This window comes from Tachypleus tridentatus, chromosome 3 (genome assembly GCF_004210375.1).
Source record: "Tachypleus tridentatus isolate NWPU-2018 chromosome 3, ASM421037v1, whole genome shotgun sequence".
Lineage (NCBI taxonomy): Eukaryota > Metazoa > Arthropoda > Merostomata > Xiphosura > Limulidae > Tachypleus > Tachypleus tridentatus.
Window position 1 is genome coordinate 109,935,469 of NC_134827.1, and position 26,471 is coordinate 109,961,939.

Here is a 26,471-nt window from a genome sequence, read left to right on the forward strand (position 1 = left end):
CGTCGTGGTTGATGTCAGGCGCAAAGATGTAAGCTGTCTGTGTTCTGGCTGTCACAGGTATCGAAACCAGGATGTTCGTGCCTGTAGACTTAACATTGAACAAATAGTTAGCAGTATCAAATAAAAACGAACATGCCAAGTGACCAATCTTTCCTTCTGAGTACAGGTGTAAGAAAGAACACATTTTAATTGTGGTTCTCTTAGCACTAGATGGCAGGTGTAAGAAAGGACACATTTTAATTGTGGTTCTCTTTGCACTAGATGGCAGGTGTAAGAAAGAACACATTTTAATTGTGGTTCTCTTAGCACTGGAATTATTCCTTCTTTTTTTTAACTAGTTGCTTCCCCAGATTTTAAAGTCGCCCTACACTGGATGGGGGAAGATGATAGTCCCTACAAAACCCTCGCAGGAAGTATTTTGCTGTTCCAAAAAATACGACCCCTCAAATTTGTTATGCTTCCACCAGTAGCGAAAAAATCCAAGGATATGTGGAGCACTGGTGAGTATGAACATCCAAACGTGTCAGTAAAGCTAAATTAATTCCGCATTATCATAAGGTCATTTTAACAACCAATTACAGTTGGGAAAGAAGACAGTATTTCTCTGTTGACAACAGATCCAAAACTTACTAAATCTAATTATCTGTAACTCATGTGTAGAATACGTTTTGTTTTTTTACCAGTTTTATTACCATAGACTCTTTTACTAGAGGATTTGAAATAAAGTAAGACAAGCACGTCTGTTCCAGAAATAAACACTGGATGTTAAGTAAGAGTTTGTGATTTATTTCTGAAATACAAGAAAAAAACAACCAAAATTATACAACTGTGATGTGCAACAACTAAAGTGTTCTGGTAACTCACGTGTCAGGTACACAACAACTAAAGTGTTCTGGTAACTCACGTGTCAGGTACACAACAACTAAAGTGTTCTGGTAAATCACGTGTCAGGTACACAACAACTAAAGTGTTCTGGTAAATCACGTGTCAGGTACACAACAACTAAAGTGTTCTGGTAAATCACGTGTCAGGTACACAACAACTAAAGTGTTCTGGTAAATCACGTGTCAGGTATAAAACAACTAAAGTGTTCTGGTAACTCACGTGTCAGGTACACAACAACTAAAGTGTTCTGGTAACTCACGTGTCAGGTACACAACAACTAAACTATTCTGGTAAATCACGTGTCAGGTACACAACAACTAAAGTGTTCTGGTAAATCACGTGTCAGGTACACAACAACTAAAGTGTTCTGGTAACTCACGTGTCAGGTACACAACAACTAAAGTGTTCTGGTAACTCACGTGTCAGGTACACAACAACTAAACTATTTTGGTAAATCACGTGTCAGGTACACAACAACTAAAGTGTTCTGGTAACTCACGTGTCAGGTACACAACAACTAAAGTGTTCTGGTAAATCACGTGTTAGATACACAACAACTAAACTATTCTGGTAAATCACGTGTCAGGTACACAACAACTAAACTATTCTGGTAAATCACGTGTCAGGTACACAACAACTAAAGTGTTCTGGTAAATCACGTGTCAGGTATAAAACAACTAAAGTGTTCTGGTAAATCACGTGTCAGATACACAACAACTAAAGTGTTCTGGTAACTCACGTGTCAGATACACAACAACTAAAGTGTTCTGGTAACTCACGTGTCAGGTACACAACAACTAAACTATTCTGGTAAATCACGTGTCAGGTACACAACAACTAAAGTGTTCTGGTAACTCACGTGTCAGGTACACAACAACGAAAGTGTTCTGGTAAATCACGTGTCAGGTACACAACAACTAAAGTGTTCTGGTAAATCACGTGTCAGGTATACAACAACTAAAGTGTTCTGGTAACTCACGTGTCAGGTACACAACAACTAAAGTGTTCTGGTAAATCACGTGTCAGGTACACAACAACTAAAGTGTTCTGGTAAATCACGTGTCAGGTACACAACAACTAAAGTGTTCTGGTAAATCACGTGTCAGGTACACAACAACTAAAGTGTTCTGGTAACTCACGTGTCAGGTACACAACAACTAAAGTGTTCTGGTAAATCACGTGTCAGATACACAACAACTAAAGTGTTCTGGTAACTCACGTGTCAGGTACACAACAACTAAAGTGTTCTGGTAACTCACGTGTCAGGTACACAACAACTAAACTGTTCTGGTAAATCACGTGTCAGGTACACAACAACTAAAGTGTTCTGGTAAATCACGTGTCAGGTACACAACAACTAAAGTGTTCTGGTAAATCACGTGTCAGGTACACAACAACTAAAGTGTTCTGGTAAATCACGTGTCAGGTACACAACAACTAAAGTGTTCTGGTAAATCACGTGTCAGGTACACAACAACTAAACTATTCTGGTAAATCACGTGTCAGGTACACAACAACTAAAGTGTTCTGGTAAATCACGTGTCAGGTACACAACAACTAAAGTGTTCTGGTAAATCACGTGTCAGGTATAAAACAACTAAAGTGTTCTGGTAACTCACGTGTCAGGTACACAACAACTAAAGTGTTCTGGTAAATCACGTGTCAGGTACACAACAACTAAACTATTCTGGTAAATCACGTGTCAGGTACACAACAACTAAAGTGTTCTGGTAAATCACGTGTCAGGTACACAACAACTAAAGTGTTCTGGTAAATCACGTGTCAGATACACAACAACTAAAGTGTTCTGGTAACTCACGTGTCAGGTACACAACAACTAAAGTGTTCTGGTAACTCACGTGTCAGGTACACAACAACTAAAGTGTTCTGGTAAATCACGTGTCAGGTACACAACAACTAAACTATTCTGGTAAATCACGTGTCAGGTACACAACAACTAAAGTGTTCTGGTAAATCACGTGTCAGATACACAACAACTAAAGTGTTCTGGTAACTCACGTGTCAGGTACACAACAACTAAACTATTCTGGTAAATCACGTGTCAGGTACACAACAACTAAAGTGTTCTGGTAAATCACGTGTCAGGTACACAACAACTAAAGTGTTCTGGTAAATCACGTGTCAGGTATAAAACAACTAAAGTGTTCTGGTAAATCACGTGTCAGGTACACAACAACTAAAGTGTTCTGGTAAATCACGTGTCAGGTACACAACAACTAAACTATTCTGGTAACTCACGTGTCAGGTACACAACAACTAAACTATTCTGGTAAATCACGTGTCAGGTATAAAACAACTAAAGTGTTCTGGTAAATCACGTGTCAGGTACACAACAACTAAAGTGTTCTGGTAAATCACGTGTCAGGTACACAACAACTAAACTATTCTGGTAACTCACGTGTCAGGTACACAACAACTAAACTATTCTGGTAAATCACGTGTCAGGTATAAAACAACTAAAGTGCTCTGGTAAATCACGTGTCAGGTACACAACAACTAAAGTGTTCTGGTAAATCACGTGTCAGGTACACAACAACTAAACTATTCTGGTAACTCACGTGTCAGGTACACAACAACTAAACTATTCTGGTAAATCACGTGTCAGGTATAAAACAACTAAAGTGTTCTGGTAAATCACGTGTCAGGTACACAACAACTAAAGTGTTCTGGTAAATCACGTGTCAGGTACACAACAACTAAACTATTCTGGTAACTCACGTGTCAGGTACACAACAACTAAACTATTCTGGTAAATCACGTGTCAGGTATAAAACAACTAAAGTGTTCTGGTAAATCACGTGTCAGGTATAAAACAACTAAAGTGTTCTGGTAACTCACGTGTCAGGTACACAACAACTAAAGTGTTCTGGTAAATCACGTGTCAGGTACACAACAACTAAAGTGTTCTGGTAAATCACGTGTCAGGTACACAACAACTAAACTATTCTGGTAAATCACGTGTCAGGTACACAACAACTAAAGTGTTCTGGTAAATCACGTGTCAGGTATAAAACAACTAAAGTGTTCTGGTAAATCACGTGTCAGGTACACAACAACTAAAGTGTTCTGGTAAATCACGTGTCAGGTACACAACAACTAAAGTGTTCTGGTAAATCACGTGTCAGGTACACAACAACTAAAGTGTTCTGGTAAATCACGTGTCAGGTACACAACAACTAAACTATTCTGGTAACTCACGTGTCAGGTACACAACAACTAAACTATTCTGGTAAATCACGTGTCAGGTATAAAACAACTAAAGTGTTCTGGTAAATCACGTGTCAGGTACACAACAACTAAAGTGTTCTGGTAAATCACGTGTCAGGTACACAACAACTAAACTATTCTGGTAACTCACGTGTCAGGTACACAACAACTAAACTATTCTGGTAAATCACGTGTCAGGTATAAAACAACTAAAGTGTTCTGGTAAATCACGTGTCAGGTATAAAACAACTAAAGTGTTCTGGTAACTCACGTGTCAGGTACACAACAACTAAAGTGTTCTGGTAACTCACGTGTCAGGTACACAACAACGAAAGTGTTCTGGTAACTCACGTGTCAGGTACACAACAACTAAAGTGTTCTGGTAAATCACGTGTCAGGTACACAACAACTAAAGTGTTCTGGTAAATCACGTGTCAGGTACACAACAACTAAAGTGTTCTGGTAACTCACGTGTCAGGTACACAACAACTAAAGTGTTCTGGTAAATCACGTGTCAGGTACACAACAACTAAAGTGTTCTGGTAAATCACGTGTCAGATACACAACAACTAAAGTGTTCTGGTAACTCACGTGTCAGGTACACAACAACTAAACTATTCTGGTAAATCACGTGTCAGGTACACAACAACTAAAGTGTTCTGGTAAATCACGTGTCAGGTACACAACAACTAAACTATTCTGGTAAATCACGTGTCAGGTATAAAACAACTAAAGTGTTCTGGTAAATCACGTGTCAGGTACACAACAACTAAAGTGTTCTGGTAAATCACGTGTCAGATACACAACAACTAAAGTGTTCTGGTAACTCACGTGTCAGGTACACAACAACTAAACTATTCTGGTAAATCACGTGTCAGGTACACAACAACTAAAGTGTTCTGGTAAATCACGTGTCAGGTACACAACAACTAAAGTATTCTGGTAAATCACGTGTCAGGTATAAAACAACTAAAGTGTTCTGGTAAATCACGTGTCAGGTACACAACAACTAAAGTGTTCTGGTAACTCACGTGTCAGGTACACAACAACTAAAGTGTTCTGGTAAATCACGTGTCAGGTATACAACAACTAAAGTGTTCTGGTAACTCACGTGTCAGGTACACAACAACTAAAGTGTTCTGGTAAATCACGTGTCAGGTACACAACAACTAAAGTGTTCTGGTAAATCACGTGTCAGGTACACAACAACTAAAGTGTTCTGGTAAATCACGTGTCAGGTACACAACAACTAAAGTGTTCTGGTAACTCACGTGTCAGGTACACAACAACTAAAGTGTTCTGGTAAATCACGTGTCAGGTACACAACAACTAAAGTGTTCTGGTAACTCACGTGTCAGGTACACAACAACTAAACTATTCTGGTAAATCACGTGTCAGGTACACAACAACTAAAGTGTTCTGGTAAATCACGTGTCAGGTACACAACAACTAAACTATTCTGGTAAATCACGTGTCAGGTACACAACAACTAAAGTGTTCTGGTAAATCACGTGTCAGGTACACAACAACTAAAGTGTTCTGGTAAATCACGTGTCAGGTACACAACAACTAAAGTGTTCTGGTAAATCACGTGTCAGGTACACAACAACTAAAGTGTTCTGGTAAATCACGTGTCAGGTACACAACAACTAAAGTGTTCTGGTAAATCACGTGTCAGGTACACAACAACTAAAGTGTTCTGGTAAATCACGTGTCAGGTACACAACAACTAAAGTGTTCTGGTAAATCACGTGTCAGGTACACAACAACTAAACTGTTCTGGTAAATCACGTGTCAGGTACACAACAACTAAAGTGTTCTGGTAAATCACGTGTCAGGTACACAACAACTAAACTATTCTGGTAAATCACGTGTCAGGTACACAACAACTAAAGTGTTCTGGTAAATCACGTGTCAGGTACACAACAACTAAAGTGTTCTGGTAAATCACGTGTCAGGTACACAACAACTAAAGTGTTCTGGTAAATCACGTGTCAGGTACACAACAACTAAAGTGTTCTGGTAAATCACGTGTCAGGTACAAAACAACTAAAGTGTTCTGGTAAATCACGTGTCAGGTACACAACAACTAAACTATTCTGGTAAATCACGTGTCAGGTACACAACAACTAAAGTGTTCTGGTAAATCACGTGTCAGGTACACAACAACTAAAGTGTTCTGGTAAATCACGTGTCAGGTATAAAACAACTAAAGTGTTCTGGTAACTCACGTGTCAGGTACACAACAACTAAAGTGTTCTGGTAAATCACGTGTCAGGTACACAACAACTAAACTATTCTGGTAAATCACGTGTCAGGTACACAACAACTAAAGTGTTCTGGTAAATCACGTGTCAGGTACACAACAACTAAAGTGTTCTGGTAAATCACGTGTCAGGTACACAACAACTAAAGTGTTCTGGTAACTCACGTGTCAGGTACACAACAACTAAACTATTCTGGTAAATCACGTGTCAGGTACACAACAACTAAAGTGTTCTGGTAAATCACGTGTCAGGTACACAACAACTAAAGTGTTCTGGTAAATCACGTGTCAGGTACACAACAACTAAAGTGTTCTGGTAAATCACGTGTCAGGTACACAACAACTAAAGTGTTCTGGTAAATCACGTGTCAGGTATAAAACAACTAAAGTGTTCTGGTAAATCACGTGTCAGGTATAAAACAACTAAAGTGTTCTGGTAAATCACGTGTCAGGTACAAAACAACTAAAGTGTTCTGGTAAATCACGTGTCAGGTATAAAACAACTAAAGTGTTCTGGTAAATCACGTGTCAGGTATAAAACAACTAAAGTGTTCTGGTAAATCACGTGTCAGGTACACAACAACTAAAGTGTTCTGGTAAATCACGTGTCAGGTATAAAACAACTAAAGTGTTCTGGTAAATCACGTGTCAGGTATAAAACAACTAAAGTGTTCTGGTAAATCACGTGTCAGGTATAAAACAACTAAAGTGTTCTGGTAACTCACGTGTCAGGTACACAACAACTAAAGTGTTCTGGTAAATCACGTGTCAGGTATAAAACAACTAAAGTGTTCTGGTAAATCACGTGTCAGGTACACAACAACTAAAGTGTTCTGGTAAATCACGTGTCAGGTACACAACAACTAAACTGTTCTGGTAAATCACGTGTCAGGTACACAACAACTAAAGTGTTCTGGTAAATCACGTGTCAGGTACACAACAACTAAAGTGTTCTGGTAAATCACGTGTCAGGTACACAACAACTAAAGTGTTCTGGTAAATCACGTGTCAGGTACACAACAACTAAACTATTCTGGTAAATCACGTGTCAGGTACACAACAACTAAACTATTCTGGTAAATCACGTGTCAGGTACAAAACAACTAAAGTGTTCTGGTAAATCACGTGTCAGGTACACAACAACTAAAGTGTTCTGGTAAATCACGTGTCAGGTACACAACAACTAAACTATTCTGGTAAATCACGTGTCAGGTACACAACAACTAAACTATTCTGGTAAATCACGTGTCAGGTATAAAACAACTAAAGTGTTCTGGTAAATCACGTGTCAGGTACACAACAACTAAAGTGTTCTGGTAAATCACGTGTCAGGTACACAACAACTAAACTATTCTGGTAACTCACGTGTCAGGTACACAACAACTAAACTGTTCTGGTAAATCACGTGTCAGGTACAAAACAACTAAAGTGTTCTGGTAAATCACGTGTCAGGTACAAAACAACTAAAGTGTTCTGGTAAATCACGTGTCAGGTACACAACAACTAAAGTGTTCTGGTAAATCACGTGTCAGGTACACAACAACTAAAGTGTTCTGGTAAATCACGTGTCAGGTACACAACAACTAAACTGTTCTGGTAAATCACGTGTCAGGTACACAACAACTAAAGTGTTCTGGTAAATCACGTGTCAGGTACACAACAACTAAAGTGTTCTGGTAAATCACGTGTCAGGTACACAACAACTAAAGTGTTCTGGTAAATCACGTGTCAGGTACACAACAACTAAAGTGTTCTGGTAAATCACGTGTCAGGTACACAACAACTAAACTATTCTGGTAAATCACGTGTCAGGTACACAACAACTAAAGTGTTCTGGTAAATCACGTGTCAGGTACACAACAACTAAAGTGTTCTGGTAAATCACGTGTCAGGTACACAACAACTAAAGTGTTCTGGTAAATCACGTGTCAGGTATAAAACAACTAAAGTGTTCTGGTAAATCACGTGTCAGGTACACAACAACTAAAGTGTTCTGGTAAATCACGTGTCAGGTACACAACAACTAAAGTGTTCTGGTAAATCACGTGTCAGGTACACAACAACTAAAGTGTTCTGGTAAATCACGTGTCAGGTACACAACAACTAAAGTGTTCTGGTAAATCACGTGTCAGGTACACAACAACTAAAGTGTTCTGGTAAATCACGTGTCAGGTACACAACAACTAAAGTGTTCTGGTAAATCACGTGTCAGGTACACAACAACTAAAGTGTTCTGGTAAATCACGTGTCAGGTACACAACAACTAAAGTGTTCTGGTAAATCACGTGTCAGGTACACAACAACTAAAGTGTTCTGGTAAATCACGTGTCAGGTACACAACAACTAAAGTGTTCTGGTAAATCACGTGTCAGGTACACAACAACTAAAGTGTTCTGGTAAATCACGTGTCAGGTACACAACAACTAAACTATTCTGGTAAATCACGTGTCAGGTACACAACAACTAAAGTGTTCTGGTAAATCACGTGTCAGGTACACAACAACTAAACTATTCTGGTAAATCACGTGTCAGGTATAAAACAACTAAAGTGTTCTGGTAAATCACGTGTCAGGTACACAACAACTAAAGTGTTCTGGTAAATCACGTGTCAGGTACACAACAACTAAAGTGTTCTGGTAACTCACGTGTCAGGTACACAACAACTAAACTATTCTGGTAAATCACGTGTCAGGTACACAACAACTAAAGTGTTCTGGTAAATCACGTGTCAGGTACACAACAACTAAAGTGTTCTGGTAAATCACGTGTCAGGTATAAAACAACTAAAGTGTTCTGGTAAATCACGTGTCAGGTACACAACAACTAAAGTGTTCTGGTAAATCACGTGTCAGGTACACAACAACTAAAGTGTTCTGGTAAATCACGTGTCAGGTACACAACAACTAAACTATTCTGGTAAATCACGTGTCAGGTATAAAACAACTAAAGTGTTCTGGTAAATCACGTGTCAGGTATAAAACAACTAAAGTGTTCTGGTAAATCACGTGTCAGGTACACAACAACTAAAGTGTTCTGGTAAATCACGTGTCAGGTACAAAACAACTAAAGTGTTCTGGTAACTCACGTGTCAGGTACACAACAACTAAACTATTCTGGTAAATCACGTGTCAGGTATAAAACAACTAAAGTGTTCTGGTAACTCACGTGTCAGGTACACAACAACTAAAGTGTTCTGGTAACTCACGTGTCAGGTACACAACAACTAAAGTGTTCTGGTAAATCACGTGTCAGGTACACAACAACTAAACTATTCTGGTAAATCACGTGTCAGGTACACAACAACTAAAGTGTTCTGGTAACTCACGTGTCAGGTACACAACAACTAAAGTGTTCTGGTAACTCACGTGTCAGGTACACAACAACTAAAGTGTTCTGGTAACTCACGTGTCAGGTACACAACAACTAAAGTGTTCTGGTAAATCACGTGTCAGGTACACAACAACTAAACTGTTCTGGTAAATCACGTGTCAGGTACACAACAACTAAAGTGTTCTGGTAAATCACGTGTCAGGTATAAAACAACTAAAGTGTTCTGGTAAATCACGTGTCAGGTACACAACAACTAAAGTGTTCTGGTAAATCACGTGTCAGGTATAAAACAACTAAAGTGTTCTGGTAACTCACGTGTCAGGTACACAACAACTAAAGTGTTCTGGTAAATCACGTGTCAGGTATAAAACAACTAAAGTGTTCTGGTAACTCACGTGTCAGGTACACAACAACTAAACTATTCTGGTAAATCACGTGTCAGGTATAAAACAACTAAACTGTTCTGGTAACTCACGTGTCAGGTACACAACAACTAAACTATTCTGGTAAATCACGTGTCAGGTACACAACAACTAAAGTGTTCTGGTAACTCACGTGTCAGGTACACAACAACTAAAGTGTTCTGGTAACTCACGTGTCAGGTATAAAACAACTAAAGTGTTCTGGTAAATCACGTGTCAGGTACACAACAACTAAAGTGTTCTGGTAAATCACGTGTCAGGTACACAACAACTAAAGTGTTCTGGTAACTCACGTGTCAGGTACACAACAACTAAAGTGTTCTGGTAAATCACGTGTCAGGTACACAACAACTAAAGTGTTCTGGTAAATCACGTGTCAGGTACACAACAACTAAAGTGTTCTGGTAAATCACGTGTCAGGTATAAACAACTAAAGTGTTCTGGTAAATCACGTGTCAGGTACACAACAACTAAAGTGTTCTGGTAAATCACGTGTCAGGTACACAACAACTAAACTGTTCTGGTAAATCACGTGTCAGGTACACAACAACTAAAGTGTTCTGGTAAATCACGTGTCAGGTACACAACAACTAAAGTGTTCTGGTAAATCACGTGTCAGGTACACAACAACTAAAGTGTTCAAATCACGTGTCAGGTACACAACAACTAAACTGTTCTGGTAAATCACGTGTCAGGTACACAACAACTAAAGTGTTCTGGTAAATCACGTGTCAGGTACACAACAACTAAAGTGTTCTGGTAAATCACGTGTCAGGTACACAACAACTAAAGTGTTCTGGTAAATCACGTGTCAGGTACACAACAACTAAACTATTCTGGTAACTCACGTGTCAGGTACACAACAACTAAACTATCCTGGTAAATCACGTGTCAGGTACACAACAACTAAAGTGTTCTGGTAAATCACGTGTCAGGTACACAACAACTAAAGTGTTCTGGTAAATCACGTGTCAGGTACACAACAACTAAAGTGTTCTGGTAAATCACGTGTCAGGTACACAACAACTAAAGTGTTCTGGTAAATCACGTGTCAGGTACACACAACTAAAGTGTTCTGGTAAATCACGTGTCAGGTACACAACAACTAAAGTGTTCTGGTAAATCACGTGTCAGGTACACAACAACTAAAGTGTTCTGGTAAATCACGTGTCAGGTACACAACAACTAAAGTGTTCTGGTAAATCACGTGTCAGGTACACAACAACTAAAGTGTTCTGGTAAATCACGTGTCAGGTACACAACAACTAAAGTGTTCTGGTAAATCACGTGTCAGGTACAAACAACAACTGTTCTGGTAAATCACGTGTCAGGTACACAACAACTAAAGTGTTCTGGTAAATCACGTGTCAGGTACACAACAACTAAAGTGTTCTGGTAAATCACGTGTCAGGTACACAACAACTAAAGTGTTCTGGTAAATCACGTGTCAGGTACACAACAACTAAAGTGTTCTGGTAAATCACGTGTCAGGTACACAACAACTAAAGTGTTCTGGTAAATCACGTGTCAGGTACACAACAACTAAAGTGTTCTGGTAAATCACGTGTCAGGTACACAACAACTAAAGTGTTCTGGTAAATCACGTGTCAGGTACACAACAACACGTAAAGTGTTCTGGTAAATCACGTGTCAGGTACACAACAACTAAAGTGTTCTGGTAAATCACGTGTCAGGTACACAACAACTAAACTGTTCTGGTAAATCACGTGTCAGGTACACAACAACTAAAGTGTTCTGGTAAATCACGTGTCAGGTAAATCACGTGTCAACAACAACTAAAGTGTTCTGGTAAATCACGTGTCAGGTACACAACAACTAAAGTGTTCTGGTAAATCACGTGTCAGGTACACAACAACTAAAGTGTTCTGGTAAATCACGTGTCAGGTACACAACAACTAAAGTGTTCTGGTAAATCACGTGTCAGGTACACAACAACTAAAGTGTTCTGGTAAATCACGTGTCAGGTACACAACAACTAAAGTGTTCTGGTAAATCACGTGTCAGGTACACAACAACTAAAGTGTTCTGGTAAATCACGTGTCAGGTACACAACAACTAAAGTGTTCTGGTAAATCACGTGTCAGGTACACAACAACTAAAGTGTTCTGGTAAATCACGTGTCAGGTACACAACAACTAAAGTGTTCTGGTAAATCACGTGTCAGGTACACAACAACTAAAGTGTTCTGGTAAATCACGTGTCAGGTACACAACAACTAAAGTGTTCTGGTAAATCACGTGTCAGGTACACAACAACCAAAGTGTTCTGGTAAATCACGTGTCAGGTACACAACAACTAAAGTGTTCTGGTAAATCACGTGTCAGGTACACAACAACTAAAGTGTTCTGGTAAATCACGTGTCAGGTACACAACAACTAAAGTGTTCTGGTAAATCACGTGTCAGGTACACAACAACTAAAGTGTTCTGGTAAATCACGTGTCAGGTACACAACAACTAAAGTGTTCTGGTAAATCACGTGTCAGGTACACAACAACTAAAGTGTTCTGGTAACTCACGTGTCAGGTACACAACAACTAAAGTGTTCTGGTAAATCACGTGTCAGGTACACAACAACTAAAGTGTTCTGGTAAATCACGTGTCAGGTACACAACAACTAAACTGTTCTGGTAAATCACGTGTCAGGTACACAACAACTAAAGTGTTCTGGTAAATCACGTGTCAGGTACACAACAACTAAAGTGTTCTGGTAAATCACGTGTCAGGTACACAACAACTAAACTATTCTGGTAAATCACGTGTCAGGTAACAACAAGGTACACAACAACTAAAGTGTTCTGGTAAATCACGTGTCAGGTACACAACAACTAAAGTGTTCTGGTAAATCACGTGTCAGGTACACAACAACTAAACTATTCTGGTAAATCACGTGTCAGGTACACAACAACTAAAGTGTTCTGGTAAATCACGTGTCAGGTACACAACAACTAAAGTGTTCTGGTAAATCACGTGTCAGGTACACAACAACTAAACTGTTCTGGTAAATCACGTGTCAGGTACACAACAACTAAACTATTCTGGTAAATCACGTGTCAGGTACACAACAACTAAAGTGTTCTGGTAAATCACGTGTCAGGTACACAACAACTAAAGTGTTCTGGTAAATCACGTGTCAGGTACACAACAACTAAAGTGTTCTGGTAAATCACGTGTCAGGTACACAACAACTAAACTATTCTGGTAAATCACGTGTCAGGTATAAACAACTAAAGTGTTCTGGTAAATCACGTGTCAGGTACACAACAACTAAAGTGTTCTGGTAAATCACGTGTCAGGTACACAACAACTAAAGTGTTCTGGTAAATCACGTGTCAGGTACACAACAACTAAAGTGTTCTGGTAAATCACGTGTCAGGTATAAAACAACTAAAGTGTTCTGGTAAATCACGTGTCAGGTACACAACAACTAAAGTGTTCTGGTAAATCACGTGTCAGGTACACAACAACTAAAGTGTTCTGGTAAATCACGTGTCAGGTACACAACAACTAAAGTGTTCTGGTAAATCACGTGTCAGGTACACAACAACTAAACTATTCTGGTAAATCACGTGTCAGGTACACAACAACTCTGGTAAATCACGTGTCAGGTATAAAACAACTAAAGTGTTCTGGTAAATCACGTGTCAGGTACACAACAACTAAAGTGTTCTGGTAAATCACGTGTCAGGTACACAACAACTAAAGTGTTCTGGTAAATCACGTGTCAGGTACACAACAACTAAAGTGTTCTGGTAAATCACGTGTCAGGTACACAACAACTAAACTGTTCTGGTAACTCACGTGTCAGGTACACAACAACTAAAGTGTTCTGGTAAATCACGTGTCAGGTATAAAACAACTAAAGTGTTCTGGTAAATCACGTGTCAGGTACACAACAACTAAAGTGTTCTGGTAAATCACGTGTCAGGTATAAAACAACTAAAGTGTTCTGGTAAATCACGTGTCAGGTACACAACAACTAAAGTGTTCTGGTAAATCACGTGTCAGGTACACAACAACTAAAGTGTTCTGGTAACTCACGTGTCAGGTACACAACAACTAAAGTGTTCTGGTAAATCACGTGTCAGGTACACAACAACTAAAGTGTTCTGGTAAATCACGTGTCAGGTACACAACAACTAAAGTGTTCTGGTAAATCACGTGTCAGGTACACAACAACTAAAGTGTTCTGGTAAATCACGTGTCAGGTACACAACAACTAAAGTGTTCTGGTAAATCACGTGTCAGGTACACAACAACTAAAGTGTTCTGGTAAATCACGTGTCAGGTACACAACAACTAAAGTGTTCTGGTAAATCACGTGTCAGGTACACAACAACTAAAGTGTTCTGGTAAATCACGTGTCAGGTACACAACAACTAAAGTGTTCTGGTAACTCACGTGTCAGGTACACAACAACTAAAGTGTTCTGGTAAATCACGTGTCAGGTACACAACAACTAAAGTGTTCTGGTAAATCACGTGTCAGGTACACAACAACTAAACTATTCTGGTAAATCACGTGTCAGGTATAAAACAACTAAAGTGTTCTGGTAAATCACGTGTCAGGTACACAACAACTAAAGTGTTCTGGTAAATCACGTGTCAGGTACACAACAACTAAAGTGTTCTGGTAAATCACGTGTCAGGTACACAACAACTAAACTATTCTGGTAAATCACGTGTCAGGTACACAACAACTAAAGTGTTCTGGTAAATCACGTGTCAGGTATAAAACAACTAAAGTGTTCTGGTAAATCACGTGTCAGGTACACAACAACTAAAGTGTTCTGGTAAATCACGTGTCAGGTACACAACAACTAAAGTGTTCTGGTAAATCACGTGTCAGGTACACAACAACTAAACTATTCTGGTAAATCACGTGTCAGGTACACAAACAACTAAAGTGTTCTGGTAAATCACGTGTCAGGTATAAAACAACTAAAGTGTTCTGGTAACTCACGTGTCAGGTACACAACAACTAAAGTGTTCTGGTAAATCACGTGTCAGGTACACAACAACTAAAGTGTTCTGGTAAATCACGTGTCAGGTACACAACAACTAAAGTGTTCTGGTAAATCACGTGTCAGGTACACAACAACTAAAGTGTTCTGGTAAATCACGTGTCAGGTACACAACAACTAAAGTGTTCTGGTAACTCACGTGTCAGGTACACAACAACTAAAGTGTTCTGGTAAATCACGTGTCAGGTACACAACAACTAAAGTGTTCTGGTAAATCACGTGTCAGGTACACAACAACTAAAGTGTTCTGGTAAATCACGTGTCAGGTACACAACAACTAAAGTGTTCTGGTAAATCACGTGTCAGGTACACAACAACTAAAGTGTTCTGGTAAATCACGTGTCAGGTACACAACAACTAAAGTGTTCTGGTAAATCACGTGTCAGGTACACAACAACTAAACTATTAACTCTGGTAAATCACGTGTCAGGTACACAACAACTAAAGTGTTCTGGTAAATCACGTGTCAGGTACACAACAACTAAAGTGTTCTGGTAAATCACGTGTCAGGTACACAACAACTAAAGTGTTCTGGTAAATCACGTGTCAGGTACACAACAACTAAAGTGTTCTGGTAAATCACGTGTCAGGTACAAACAACAACTAAAGTGTTCTGGTAAATCACGTGTCAGGTACACAACAACTAAAGTGTTCTGGTAAATCACGTGTCAGGTACACAACAACTAAAGTGTTCTGGTAAATCACGTGTCAGGTACACAACAACTAAAGTGTTCTGGTAAATCACGTGTCAGGTACACAACAACTAAAGTGTTCTGGTAAATCACGTGTCAGGTACACAACAACTAAAGTGTTCTGGTAAATCACGTGTCAGGTACACAACAACTAAAGTGTTCTGGTAAATCACGTGTCAGGTACACAACAACTAAAGTGTTCTGGTAAATCACGTGTCAGGTACACAACAACTAAAGTGTTCTGGTAAATCACGTGTCAGGTACACAACAACTAAAGTGTTCTGGTAAATCACGTGTCAGGTACAATCAAACTATTCTGGTAAATCACGTGTAGGTACACAACAACTAAAGTGTTCTGGTAAATCACGTGTCAGGTACACAACAACTAAAGTGTTCTGGTAAATCACGTGTCAGGTACACAACAACTAAAGTGTTCTGGTAAATCACGTGTCAGGTACACAACAACTAAAGTGTTCTGGTAAATCACGTGTCAGGTACACAACAACTAAAGTGTTCTGGTAAATCACGTGTCAGGTACACAACAACTAAAGTGTTCTGGTAAATCACGTGTCAGGTACACAACAACTAAAGTGTTCTGGTAAATCACGTGTCAGGTACACAACAACTAAAGTGTTCTGGTAAATCACGTGTCAGGTACAAAACAACTAAAGTGTTCTGGTAAATCACGTGTCAGGTACACAACAACTAAAGTGTTCTGGTAAATCACGTGTCAGGTACACAACAACTAAAGTGTTCTGGTAAATCACGTGTCAGGTACACAACAACTAAAGTGTTCTGGTAAATCACGTGTCAGGTACACAACAACTAAAGTGTTCTGGTAAATCACGTGTCAGGTACACAACAACTAAAGTGTTCTGGTAAATCACGTGTCAGGTACACAACAACTAAAGTGTTCTGGTAAATCACGTGTCAGGTACACAACAACTAAAGTGTTCTGGTAAATCACGTGTCAGGTACACAACAACACAAAAGTGTTCTGGTAAATCACGTGTCAGGTACACAACAACTAAAGTGTTCTGGTAAATCACGTGTCAGGTACACAACAACTAAAGTGTTCTGGTAAATCACGTGTCAGGTACACAACAACTAAAGTGTTCTGGTAAATCACGTGTCAGGTACACAACAACTAAACTATTCTGTTCTGGTAAATCACGTGTCAGGTACACAACAACTAAAGTGTTCTGGTAAATCACGTGTCAGGTACACAACAACTAAAGTGTTCTGGTAAATCACGTGTCAGGTACACAACAACTAAAGTGTTCTGGTAAATCACGTGTCAGGTACACAACAACTAAAGTGTTCTGGTAAATCACGTGTCAGGTACACAACAACTAAAGTGTTCTGGTAAATCACGTGTCAGGTACACAACAACTAAAGTGTTCTGGTAAATCACGTGTCAGGTACACAACAACTAAAGTGTTCTGGTAAATCACGTGTCAGGTACACAACAACTAAAGTGTTCTGGTAAATCACGTGTCAGGTACACAACAACTAAAGTGTTCTGGTAAATCACGTGTCAGGTACACAACAACTAAAGTGTTCTGGTAAATCACGTGTCAGGTACACAACAACTAAAGTGTTCTGGTAAATCACGTGTCAGGTACACAACAACTAAAGTGTTCTGGTAAATCACGTGTCAGGTACACAACAACTAAAGTGTTCTGGTAAATCACGTGTCAGGTACACAACAACTAAAGTGTTCTGGTAAATCACGTGTCAGGTACACAACAACTAAAGTGTTCTGGTAAATCACGTGTCAGGTACACAACAACTAAAGTGTTCTGGTAAATCACGTGTCAGGTACACAACAACTAAAGTGTTCTGGTAAATCACGTGTCAGGTACACAACAACTAAAGTGTTCTGGTAAATCACGTGTCAGGTACACAACAACTAAAGTGTTCTGGTAAATCACGTGTCAGGTACACAACAACTAAAGTGTTCTGGTAAATCACGTGTCAGGTACACAACAACTAAAGTGTTCTGGTAAATCACGTGTCAGGTACACAACAACTAAAGTGTTCTGGTAAATCACGTGTCAGGTACACAACAACTAAAGTGTTCTGGTAAATCACGTGTCAGGTACACAACAACTAAAGTGTTCTGGTAAATCACGTGTCAGGTACACAACAACTAAAGTGTTCTGGTAAATCACGTGTCAGGTACACAACAACTAAAGTGTTCTGGTAAATCACGTGTCAGGTACACAACAACTAAAGTGTTCTGGTAAATCACGTGTCAGGTACACAACAACTAAAGTGTTCTGGTAAATCACGTGTCAGGTACACAACAACTAAAGTGTTCTGGTAAATCACGTGTCAGGTACACAACAACTAAAGTGTTCTGGTAAATCACGTGTCAGGTACACAACAACTAAAGTGTTCTGGTAAATCACGTGTCAGGTACACAACAACTAAAGTGTTCTGGTAAATCACGTGTCAGGTACACAACAACTAAAGTGTTCTGGTAAATCACGTGTCAGGTACACAACAACTAAAGTGTTCTGGTAAATCACGTGTCAGGTACACAACAACTAAAGTGTTCTGGTAAATCACGTGTCAGGTACACAACAACTAAAGTGTTCTGGTAAATCACGTGTCAGGTACACAACAACTAAAGTGTTCTGGTAAATCACGTGTCAGGTACACAACAACTAAAGTGTTCTGGTAAATCTGTCAGGTAACAACAACGTGTTCAGGTAAATCACGTGTCAGGTACAACAACTAGTGTTCTGGTAAATCACGTGTCAGGTACACAACAACTAAAGTGTTCTGGTAAATCACGTGTCAGGTACACAACAACTAAAGTGTTCTGGTAAATCACGTGTCAGGTACACAACAACTAAAGTGTTCTGGTAAATCACGTGTCAGGTACACAACAACTAAAGTGTTCTGGTAAATCACGTGTCAGGTACACAACAACTAAAGTGTTCTGGTAAATCACGTGTCAGGTACACAACAACTAAAGTGTTCTGGTAAATCACGTGTCAGGTGTCAGTGTTCTGGTAAATCACGTGTCAACAAACAACTAAAGTGTTCTGGTAAATCACGTGTCAGGTACACAACAACTAAAGTGTTCTGGTAAATCACGTGTCAGGTACACAACAACTAAAGTGTTCTGGTAAATCACGTGTCAGGTACACAACAACTAAAGTGTTCTGGTAAATCACGTGTCAGGTACACAACAACTAAAGTGTTCTGGTAAATCACGTGTCAGGTACACAACAACTAAAGTGTTCTGGTAACTCACGTGTCAGGTACACAACAACTAAAGTGTTCTGGTAAATCACGTGTCAGGTACACAACAACTAAAGTGTTCTGGTAAATCACGTGTCAGGTACACAACAACTAAAGTGTTCTGGTAACTCACGTGTCAGGTACACAACAACTAAAGTGTTCTGGTAAATCACGTGTCAGGTACACAACAACTAAAGTGTTCTGGTAAATCACGTGTCAGGTACACAACAACTAAAGTGTCTGGTAAATCTGGTAACTCACGTGTCAGGTACAAACAACTAAAGTGTTCTGGTAAATCACGTGTCAGGTACACAACAACTAAAGTGTTCTGGTAAATCACGTGTCAGGTACACAACAACTAAAGTGTTCTGGTAAATCACGTGTCAGGTACACAACAACTAAAGTGTTCTGGTAAATCACGTGTCAGGTACACAACAACTAAAGTGTTCTGGTAAATCACGTGTCAGGTACACAACAACTAAAGTGTTCTGGTAAATCACGTGTCAGGTACACAACAACTAAAGTGTTCTGGTAAATCACGTGTCAGGTACACAACAACTAAAGTGTTCTGGTAAATCACGTGTCAGGTACACAACAACTAAAGTGTTCTGGTAAATCACGTGTCAGGTACACAACAACTAAAGTGTTCTGGTAAATCACGTGTCAGGTACACAACAACTAAAGTGTTCTGGTAAATCACGTGTCAGGTACACAACAACTAAAGTGTTCTGGTAAATCACGTGTCAGGTACACAACAACTAAAGTGTTCTGGTAAATCACGTGTCAGGTACACAACAACTAAAGTGTTCTGGTAAATCACGTGTCAGGTACACAACAACTAAAGTGTTCTGGTAACTCACGTGTCAGGTACACAACAACTAAAGTGTTCTGGTAACACGTGTCAGGTACACAACAACTAAAGTGTTCTGGTAAATCACGTGTCAGGTACACAACAACTAAAGTGTTCTGGTAAATCACGTGTCAGGTACACAACAACTAAAGTGTTCTGGTAAATCACGTGTCAGGTACACAACAACTAAAGTGTTCTGGTAAATCACGTGTCAGGTACACAACAACTAAAGTGTTCTGGTAAATCACGTGTCAGGTACACAACAACTAAAGTGTTCTGGTAAATCACGTGTCAGGTACACAACAACTGTTCTGGTAAAGTGTTCTGGTAAATCACGTGTCAGGTACACAACAACTAAAGTGTTCTGGTAAATCACGTGTCAGGTACACAACAACTAAAGTGTTCTGGTAAATCACGTGTCAGGTACACAACAACTAAAGTGTTCTGGTAAATCACGTGTCAGGTACACAACAACTAAAGTGTTCTGGTAAATCACGTGTCAGGTACACAACAACTAAAGTGTTCTGGTAAATCACGTGTCAGGTACACAACAACTAAAGTGTTCTGGTAAATCACGTGTCAGGTACACAACAACTAAAGTGTTCTGGTAAATCACGTGTCAGGTACACAACAACTAAAGTGTTCTGGTAAATCACGTGTCAGGTACACAACAACTAAAGTGTTCTGGTAAATCACGTGTCAGGTACACAACAACTAAAGTGTTCTGGTAAATCACGTGTCAGGTACACAACAACTAAAGTGTTCTGGTAAATCACGTGTCAGGTACACAACAACTAAAGTGTTCTGGTAAATCACGTGTCAGGTACACAACAACCAAAGTGTTCTGGTAACTCACGTGTCAGGTACACAACAACTAAAGTGTTCTGGTAAATCACGTGTCAGGTACACAACAACCAAAGTGTTCTGGTAAATCACGTGTCAGGTACACAACAACTAAAGTGTTCTGGTAAATCACGTGTCAGGTACACAACAACTAAAGTGTTCTGGTAAATCACGTGTCAGGTACACAACAACTAAAGTGTTCTGGTAAATCACGTGTCAGGTACACAACAACTAAAGTGTTCTGGTAAATCACGTGTCAGGTACACAACAACTAAAGTGTTCTGGTAACTCACGTGTCAGGTACACAACAACTAAAGTGTTCTGGTAAATCACGTGTCAGGTACACAACAACTAAAGTGTTCTGGTAAATCACGTGTCAGGTACACAACAACTAAAGTGTTCTGGTAAATCACGTGTCAGGTACACAACAACTAAAGTGTTCTGGTAAATCACGTGTCAGGTACACAACAACTAAAGTGTTCTGGTAAATCACGTGTCAGGTACACAACAACTAAAGTGTTCTGGTAACTCACGTGTCAGGTACACAACAACTAAAGTGTTCTGGTAAATCACGTGTCAGGTACACAACAACTAAAGTGTTCTGGTAAATCACGTGTCAGGTACACAACAACTAAAGTGTTCTGGTAAATCACGTGTCAGGTACACAACAACTAAAGTGTTCTGGTAACTCACGTGTCAGGTACACAACAACCAAAGTGTTCTGGTAAATCACGTGTCAGGTACACAACAACTAAAGTGTTCTGGTAAATCACGTGTCAGGTACACAACAACTAAAGTGTTCTGGTAAATCACGTGTCAGGTACACAACAACTAAACTGTTCTGGTAAATCACGTGTCAGGTACACAACAACTAAAGTGTTCTGGTAAATCACGTGTCAGGTACACAACAACTAAACTGTTCTGGTAAATCACGTGTCAGGTACACAACAACTAAAGTGTTCTGGTAAATCACGTGTCAGATACACAACAACTAAACTGTTCTGGTAAATCACGTGTCAGGTACACAACAACTAAAGTGTTCTGGTAACTCACGTGTCAGGTACACAACAACTAAAGTTCTGGTAACTCACGTGTCAGGTACACAACAACTAAAGTGTTCTGGTAGCTCACGTGTCAGGTACACAACAACTAAAGTGTTCTGGTAAATCACGTGTCAGGTACACAACAACTAAAGTGTTCTGGTAAATCACGTGTCAGGTACACAACAACAAGTGTTCTGGTAAATCACGTGTCAGGTACACAACAACCAAAGTGTTCTGGTAAATCACGTGTCAGATACACAACAACTAAACTATTCTGGTAAATCACGTGTCAGGTACACAACAACTAAAGTGTTCTGGTAACTCACGTGTCAGGTACACAACAACTAAAGTGTTCTGGTAACTCACGTGTCAGGTACACAACAACTAAAGTGTTCTGGTAACTCACGTGTCAGGTACACAACAACTAAAGTGTTCTGGTAGCTCACGTGTCAGGTACACAACAACTAAAGTGTTCTGGTAAATCACGTGTCAGGTACACAACAACTAAAGTGTTCTGGTAAATCACGTGTCAGGTACACAACAACTAAAGTGTTCTGGTAAATCACGTGTCAGGTATAAAACAACTAAAGTATTCTGGTAACTCACGTGTCAGGTACACAACAACTAAAGTGTTCTGGTAAATCACGTGTCAGGTACACAACAACTAAAGTGTTCTGGTAACTCACGTGTCAGGTATAAAACAACTAAAGTATTCTGGTAACTCACGTGTCAGGTACACAACAACTAAAGTGTTCTGGTAACTCACGTGTCAGGTACACAACAACTAAAGTGTTCTGGTAAATCACGTGTCAGGTACACAACAACTAAAGTGTTCTGGTAACTCACGTGTCAGGTACACAACAACTAAAGTGTTCTGGTAGTTCACGTGTCAGGTACACAGCAACTAAAGTGTTCTGGTAAATCACGTGTCAGGTACACAACAACTAAAGTGTTCTGGTAACTCACGTGTCAGGTACACACAACTAAACCATTCTGGTAAATCACGTGTCAGGTACACAACAACTAAAGTGTTCTGGTAAATCACGTGTCGGGTACACAACAACTAAAGTGTTCTGGTAACTCACGTGTCAGGTACACAACAACTAAAGTGTTCTGGTAACTCACGTGTCAGGTACACAACAACTAAAGTGTTCTGGTAAATCACGTGTCAGGTACACAACAACTAAAGTGTTCTGGTAAATCACGTGTCAGGTACACAACAACTAAAGTGTTCTGGTAACTCACGTGTCAGGTACACAACAACTAAAGTGTTCTGGTAACTCACGTGTCAGGTACACAACAACTAAACTATTCTGGTAACTCACGTGTCAGGTACACAACAACTAAAGTGTTCTGGTAACTCACGTGTCAGGTACACAACAACTAAAGTGTTCTGGTAACTCACGTGTCAGGTATAAAACAACTAAAGTGTTCTGTTATATACTTTACATGTAATGCACAAAATAAAGGATGGTTAATCCAATTTATAGTAGCTCTGTAGTGTTTTTACTGTTATATATCGATTTAACATAATTATGCCAAAACACTGCGAAAAAAACTAAAATAATTTCGAACCATATGTAGATGCACAGAAAACCACTTTTCATTTGGAATAAAAATTTATAAAGTTTAACTGTTCCTGTGTCCACTAGCGCAATTAAAGGACTACTATTTGATCCCAGACTGACCACTAGCAGCACAATGAAAATTTAATTGGCATAGTCTGGTATAAAACAGACATTATTGTAAATGAATATATGTGTGCTTATGTATTGAACAATTCATAATACGTTCTTATATTAATATATTATTGTTGTTAAATTTCACGTAAACCCGCTAGATGCCGCCTCCTATAACGTACGTAATTTAAGTGTGATAGAATTAAGGAAAGCAAGTGGTCAACACTACCCACTGATGAAAAGTGGGACTGACCTTCATATATAAAACAGCCTTATATTTGAAAGTGTGAGCATACGTTCAATGATGGAATTTGATTGAGAAACGTTAGGTTTTGGAAATATTCTAGAGATCGTTTTAATTTCTAGAATGTAGGTCACGAGTTCGAGTCCAGTCACCGAACGTGCTTGCCCTTTCAATCATGAGTGTGTTATAATGTGACGGTCAATCTCACTTTTGGTTGGTAAAAGAATAGCCCAAGAGTTGGCGATGAAATAGACACCTTTCCCTTTAATATTCCATTTATAACTTACAAACGGCTGGTGTAGGTGGCCTTCTAGTCGCTTAAAACATGCGGACTGTGTTTTTTTTTTCCTTTGCCTCTTTATTTCAGGGAACTACAGTACTCTCGTTGCTGAGTTTACATTCGTACGTCGGATGATGTCCAGTGTTGTCAACACCTACATTCCAAGTACTTTAGTGGTCATCCCATCCTGGTTTACATTTTGGCTTGATGTCCAAGCTGTTCCGGGTAGAGTAACACTTGGTGTTACATCATTTTTAACCCTTGCTACTCAGGTGGTTCAAACTAGGAGTCAGTTACCCCCTGTGGACTACTTGAAGGCCCTGGACATCTGGCTGCTAGCATGTTTCATAATGGTTTCATTCTCTCTCCTGGAATACGCTGTAGCTTATTACGTTTTTTACGATTATCCGGATAATAAGGTAAGTTGAAACCCTAATGTCTGCCGAATGGTTGGATAGAGAAACTACTTTAAGTAAAATAGGTCTAGTATTAATCATCTTGTGCTATAAAGCACGAATAAATTTGTATCTTTCATTAAATGTTTTAACGTTTAAACAGAGCCACCTGGCGAAAGTCTACAAAAACCAAAACTGACTCACCGAAGTCAGAAACTGTCATTGAGTCTGACATTGGGATGTGTAGTGACTTTTTATTATACGTTTTTAATTTTTAACAGAGCCACCTGGCGAAAGTCTGCAAAAATCAAAACTGACTCACAGAAGTCAGAAACTCCCATTGAGTCCGACATTGGGATGCGTAGTGACTGAACTAAAATTGATAAAAAATTCACCAACTTAATTTAGCTGGTGCTCAGACATACATTAATCAAGCCACTGGTGATCCACGAGAGGCCTCATCGGCACTATATAACGTTCTTATAATTACAAGGATAATCGGCTTGTGTGTGATAAATAAACATACAAAAATTGTTGACTTTCCTGCGAATAATAACTAAAGAACCTAACTGAGAAAACTACCTTATCGATTCATAATTCCCAGTAAACCGCAAGAAGTGATTCATGTAATGCATTAGGCTTTTTTCACTTGGTGTCACATTTTAAAGCATTTAGATGTTACAGAGGTTTTCATAATTATCAATGAACAGTTTTCATTATTTTGTATCAAAAGTAATGTGTTTTTATTCACAGATTAACAAAGTCCACAGTGTATTACATTCCTACGTCAGAGAGACTGAGCAAAGTGTTAAAAGAGATTGCGATTCCAGATGCAGTAACTCGTCCTTAACGAAAGCTTCAAAGACGCCAAAAATCGACAGAATTTCTCGAATTGGTTTTCCTGTTATTTTCTCTCTCTGTTTTTTATTAGTTACTGGATTCATTTTATGAATGAATAGTTTAACCGTTAAGGTCTCGGTGTGTGATATTTAAATATATTTGTGTGACACAAAACTGATTTTTGTTTCTATTTTTCCCTCCTAAACTTTATAGAAAACAAAACTTTGACTTGCTTGTTGTTTCACTCAAATTTCACTATATTATTCTTCCGTTTTATTATTATTTGTAATAAAGCACAAAACTACACGATAGGCTATCTGTGCTTTGCCCACCACGAGTGTTTTATGAAACACTTAGCTGTGAGACGGGAGGTAAATACACATACATCCAGAGAACTGGTTTCTCCTGAGCACTCGAAGATTACTAGATTCAGGACTCTCTAATTTGTAATATATAGACTTTTATATGATGAGACATACTCTCTTTAAGCCTCTCCAATTATCGCTGATGACACGATTTGTATTAACCAAAGTGTTTATTTGCGTCAATCACAAACGTATTTAAAATCAGGTTACACAACACCTGAACACTAAGTTACACACATAAATACGTCATATACGCTGTTAAAAATGTTATGATACTGAGCAAGTCACAGCACTTATAGTTTGTATAGAATAAAAATCCAGGACGGTGTTACATAGATTAAACTGTTAGCAGTTAACCATAATTTGTATATATGTTGTTCTATAGTTTACAATAGTGCACGACTCTCTTAAAGATTTGATTCACGCGTGTAACCGAAGACTATTAATGTATTTTCTAGTGACCTCAGGATTTATTATGGACATTAAAACACGACACGTCCATTACCCGTGACATTGTCATAAAAGTCTCAGATGTGTGCCCTTGGTTTAAGACTCGTACCCTCATGTCTCACAGAAGTTGTATCTAGTATTAAACAGGTATTCCTTTAATAACCAGTTTTACCAGTAAAGGAGATGTTGCTATAATCGTTAAAAGGGACCCTCCTTGTATTGTGCATCCTTTGTTAGCTTTGTAGAAAACCAAATATTCCCCACTTATCAAGAAACACTTCCAACTCGTTAGAAACATTATGAATTAAAATTACATTCAGAGCTTTTCGTAGCAAGTTTATGTTGTGTTAGACATTTCTCTC

General features: G+C 39.1%; 1 protein-coding gene across 1 annotated transcript; it reads left to right on the top strand.

Annotated features, from left to right (window-relative positions):
• LOC143247738 (glycine receptor subunit alpha-1-like) lies at positions 1-25,973 on the top strand. The gene is made up of 3 exons (XM_076496163.1): positions 1-500; positions 24,147-24,478; positions 25,208-25,973. Exons 1-3 carry the CDS (start codon positions 374-376, stop codon positions 25,403-25,405), a joined length of 657 nt encoding a protein of 218 aa, XP_076352278.1. The 5' UTR covers positions 1-373; the 3' UTR covers positions 25,406-25,973.
• The last annotated feature ends 498 nt before the right edge of the window (positions 25,974-26,471 follow it).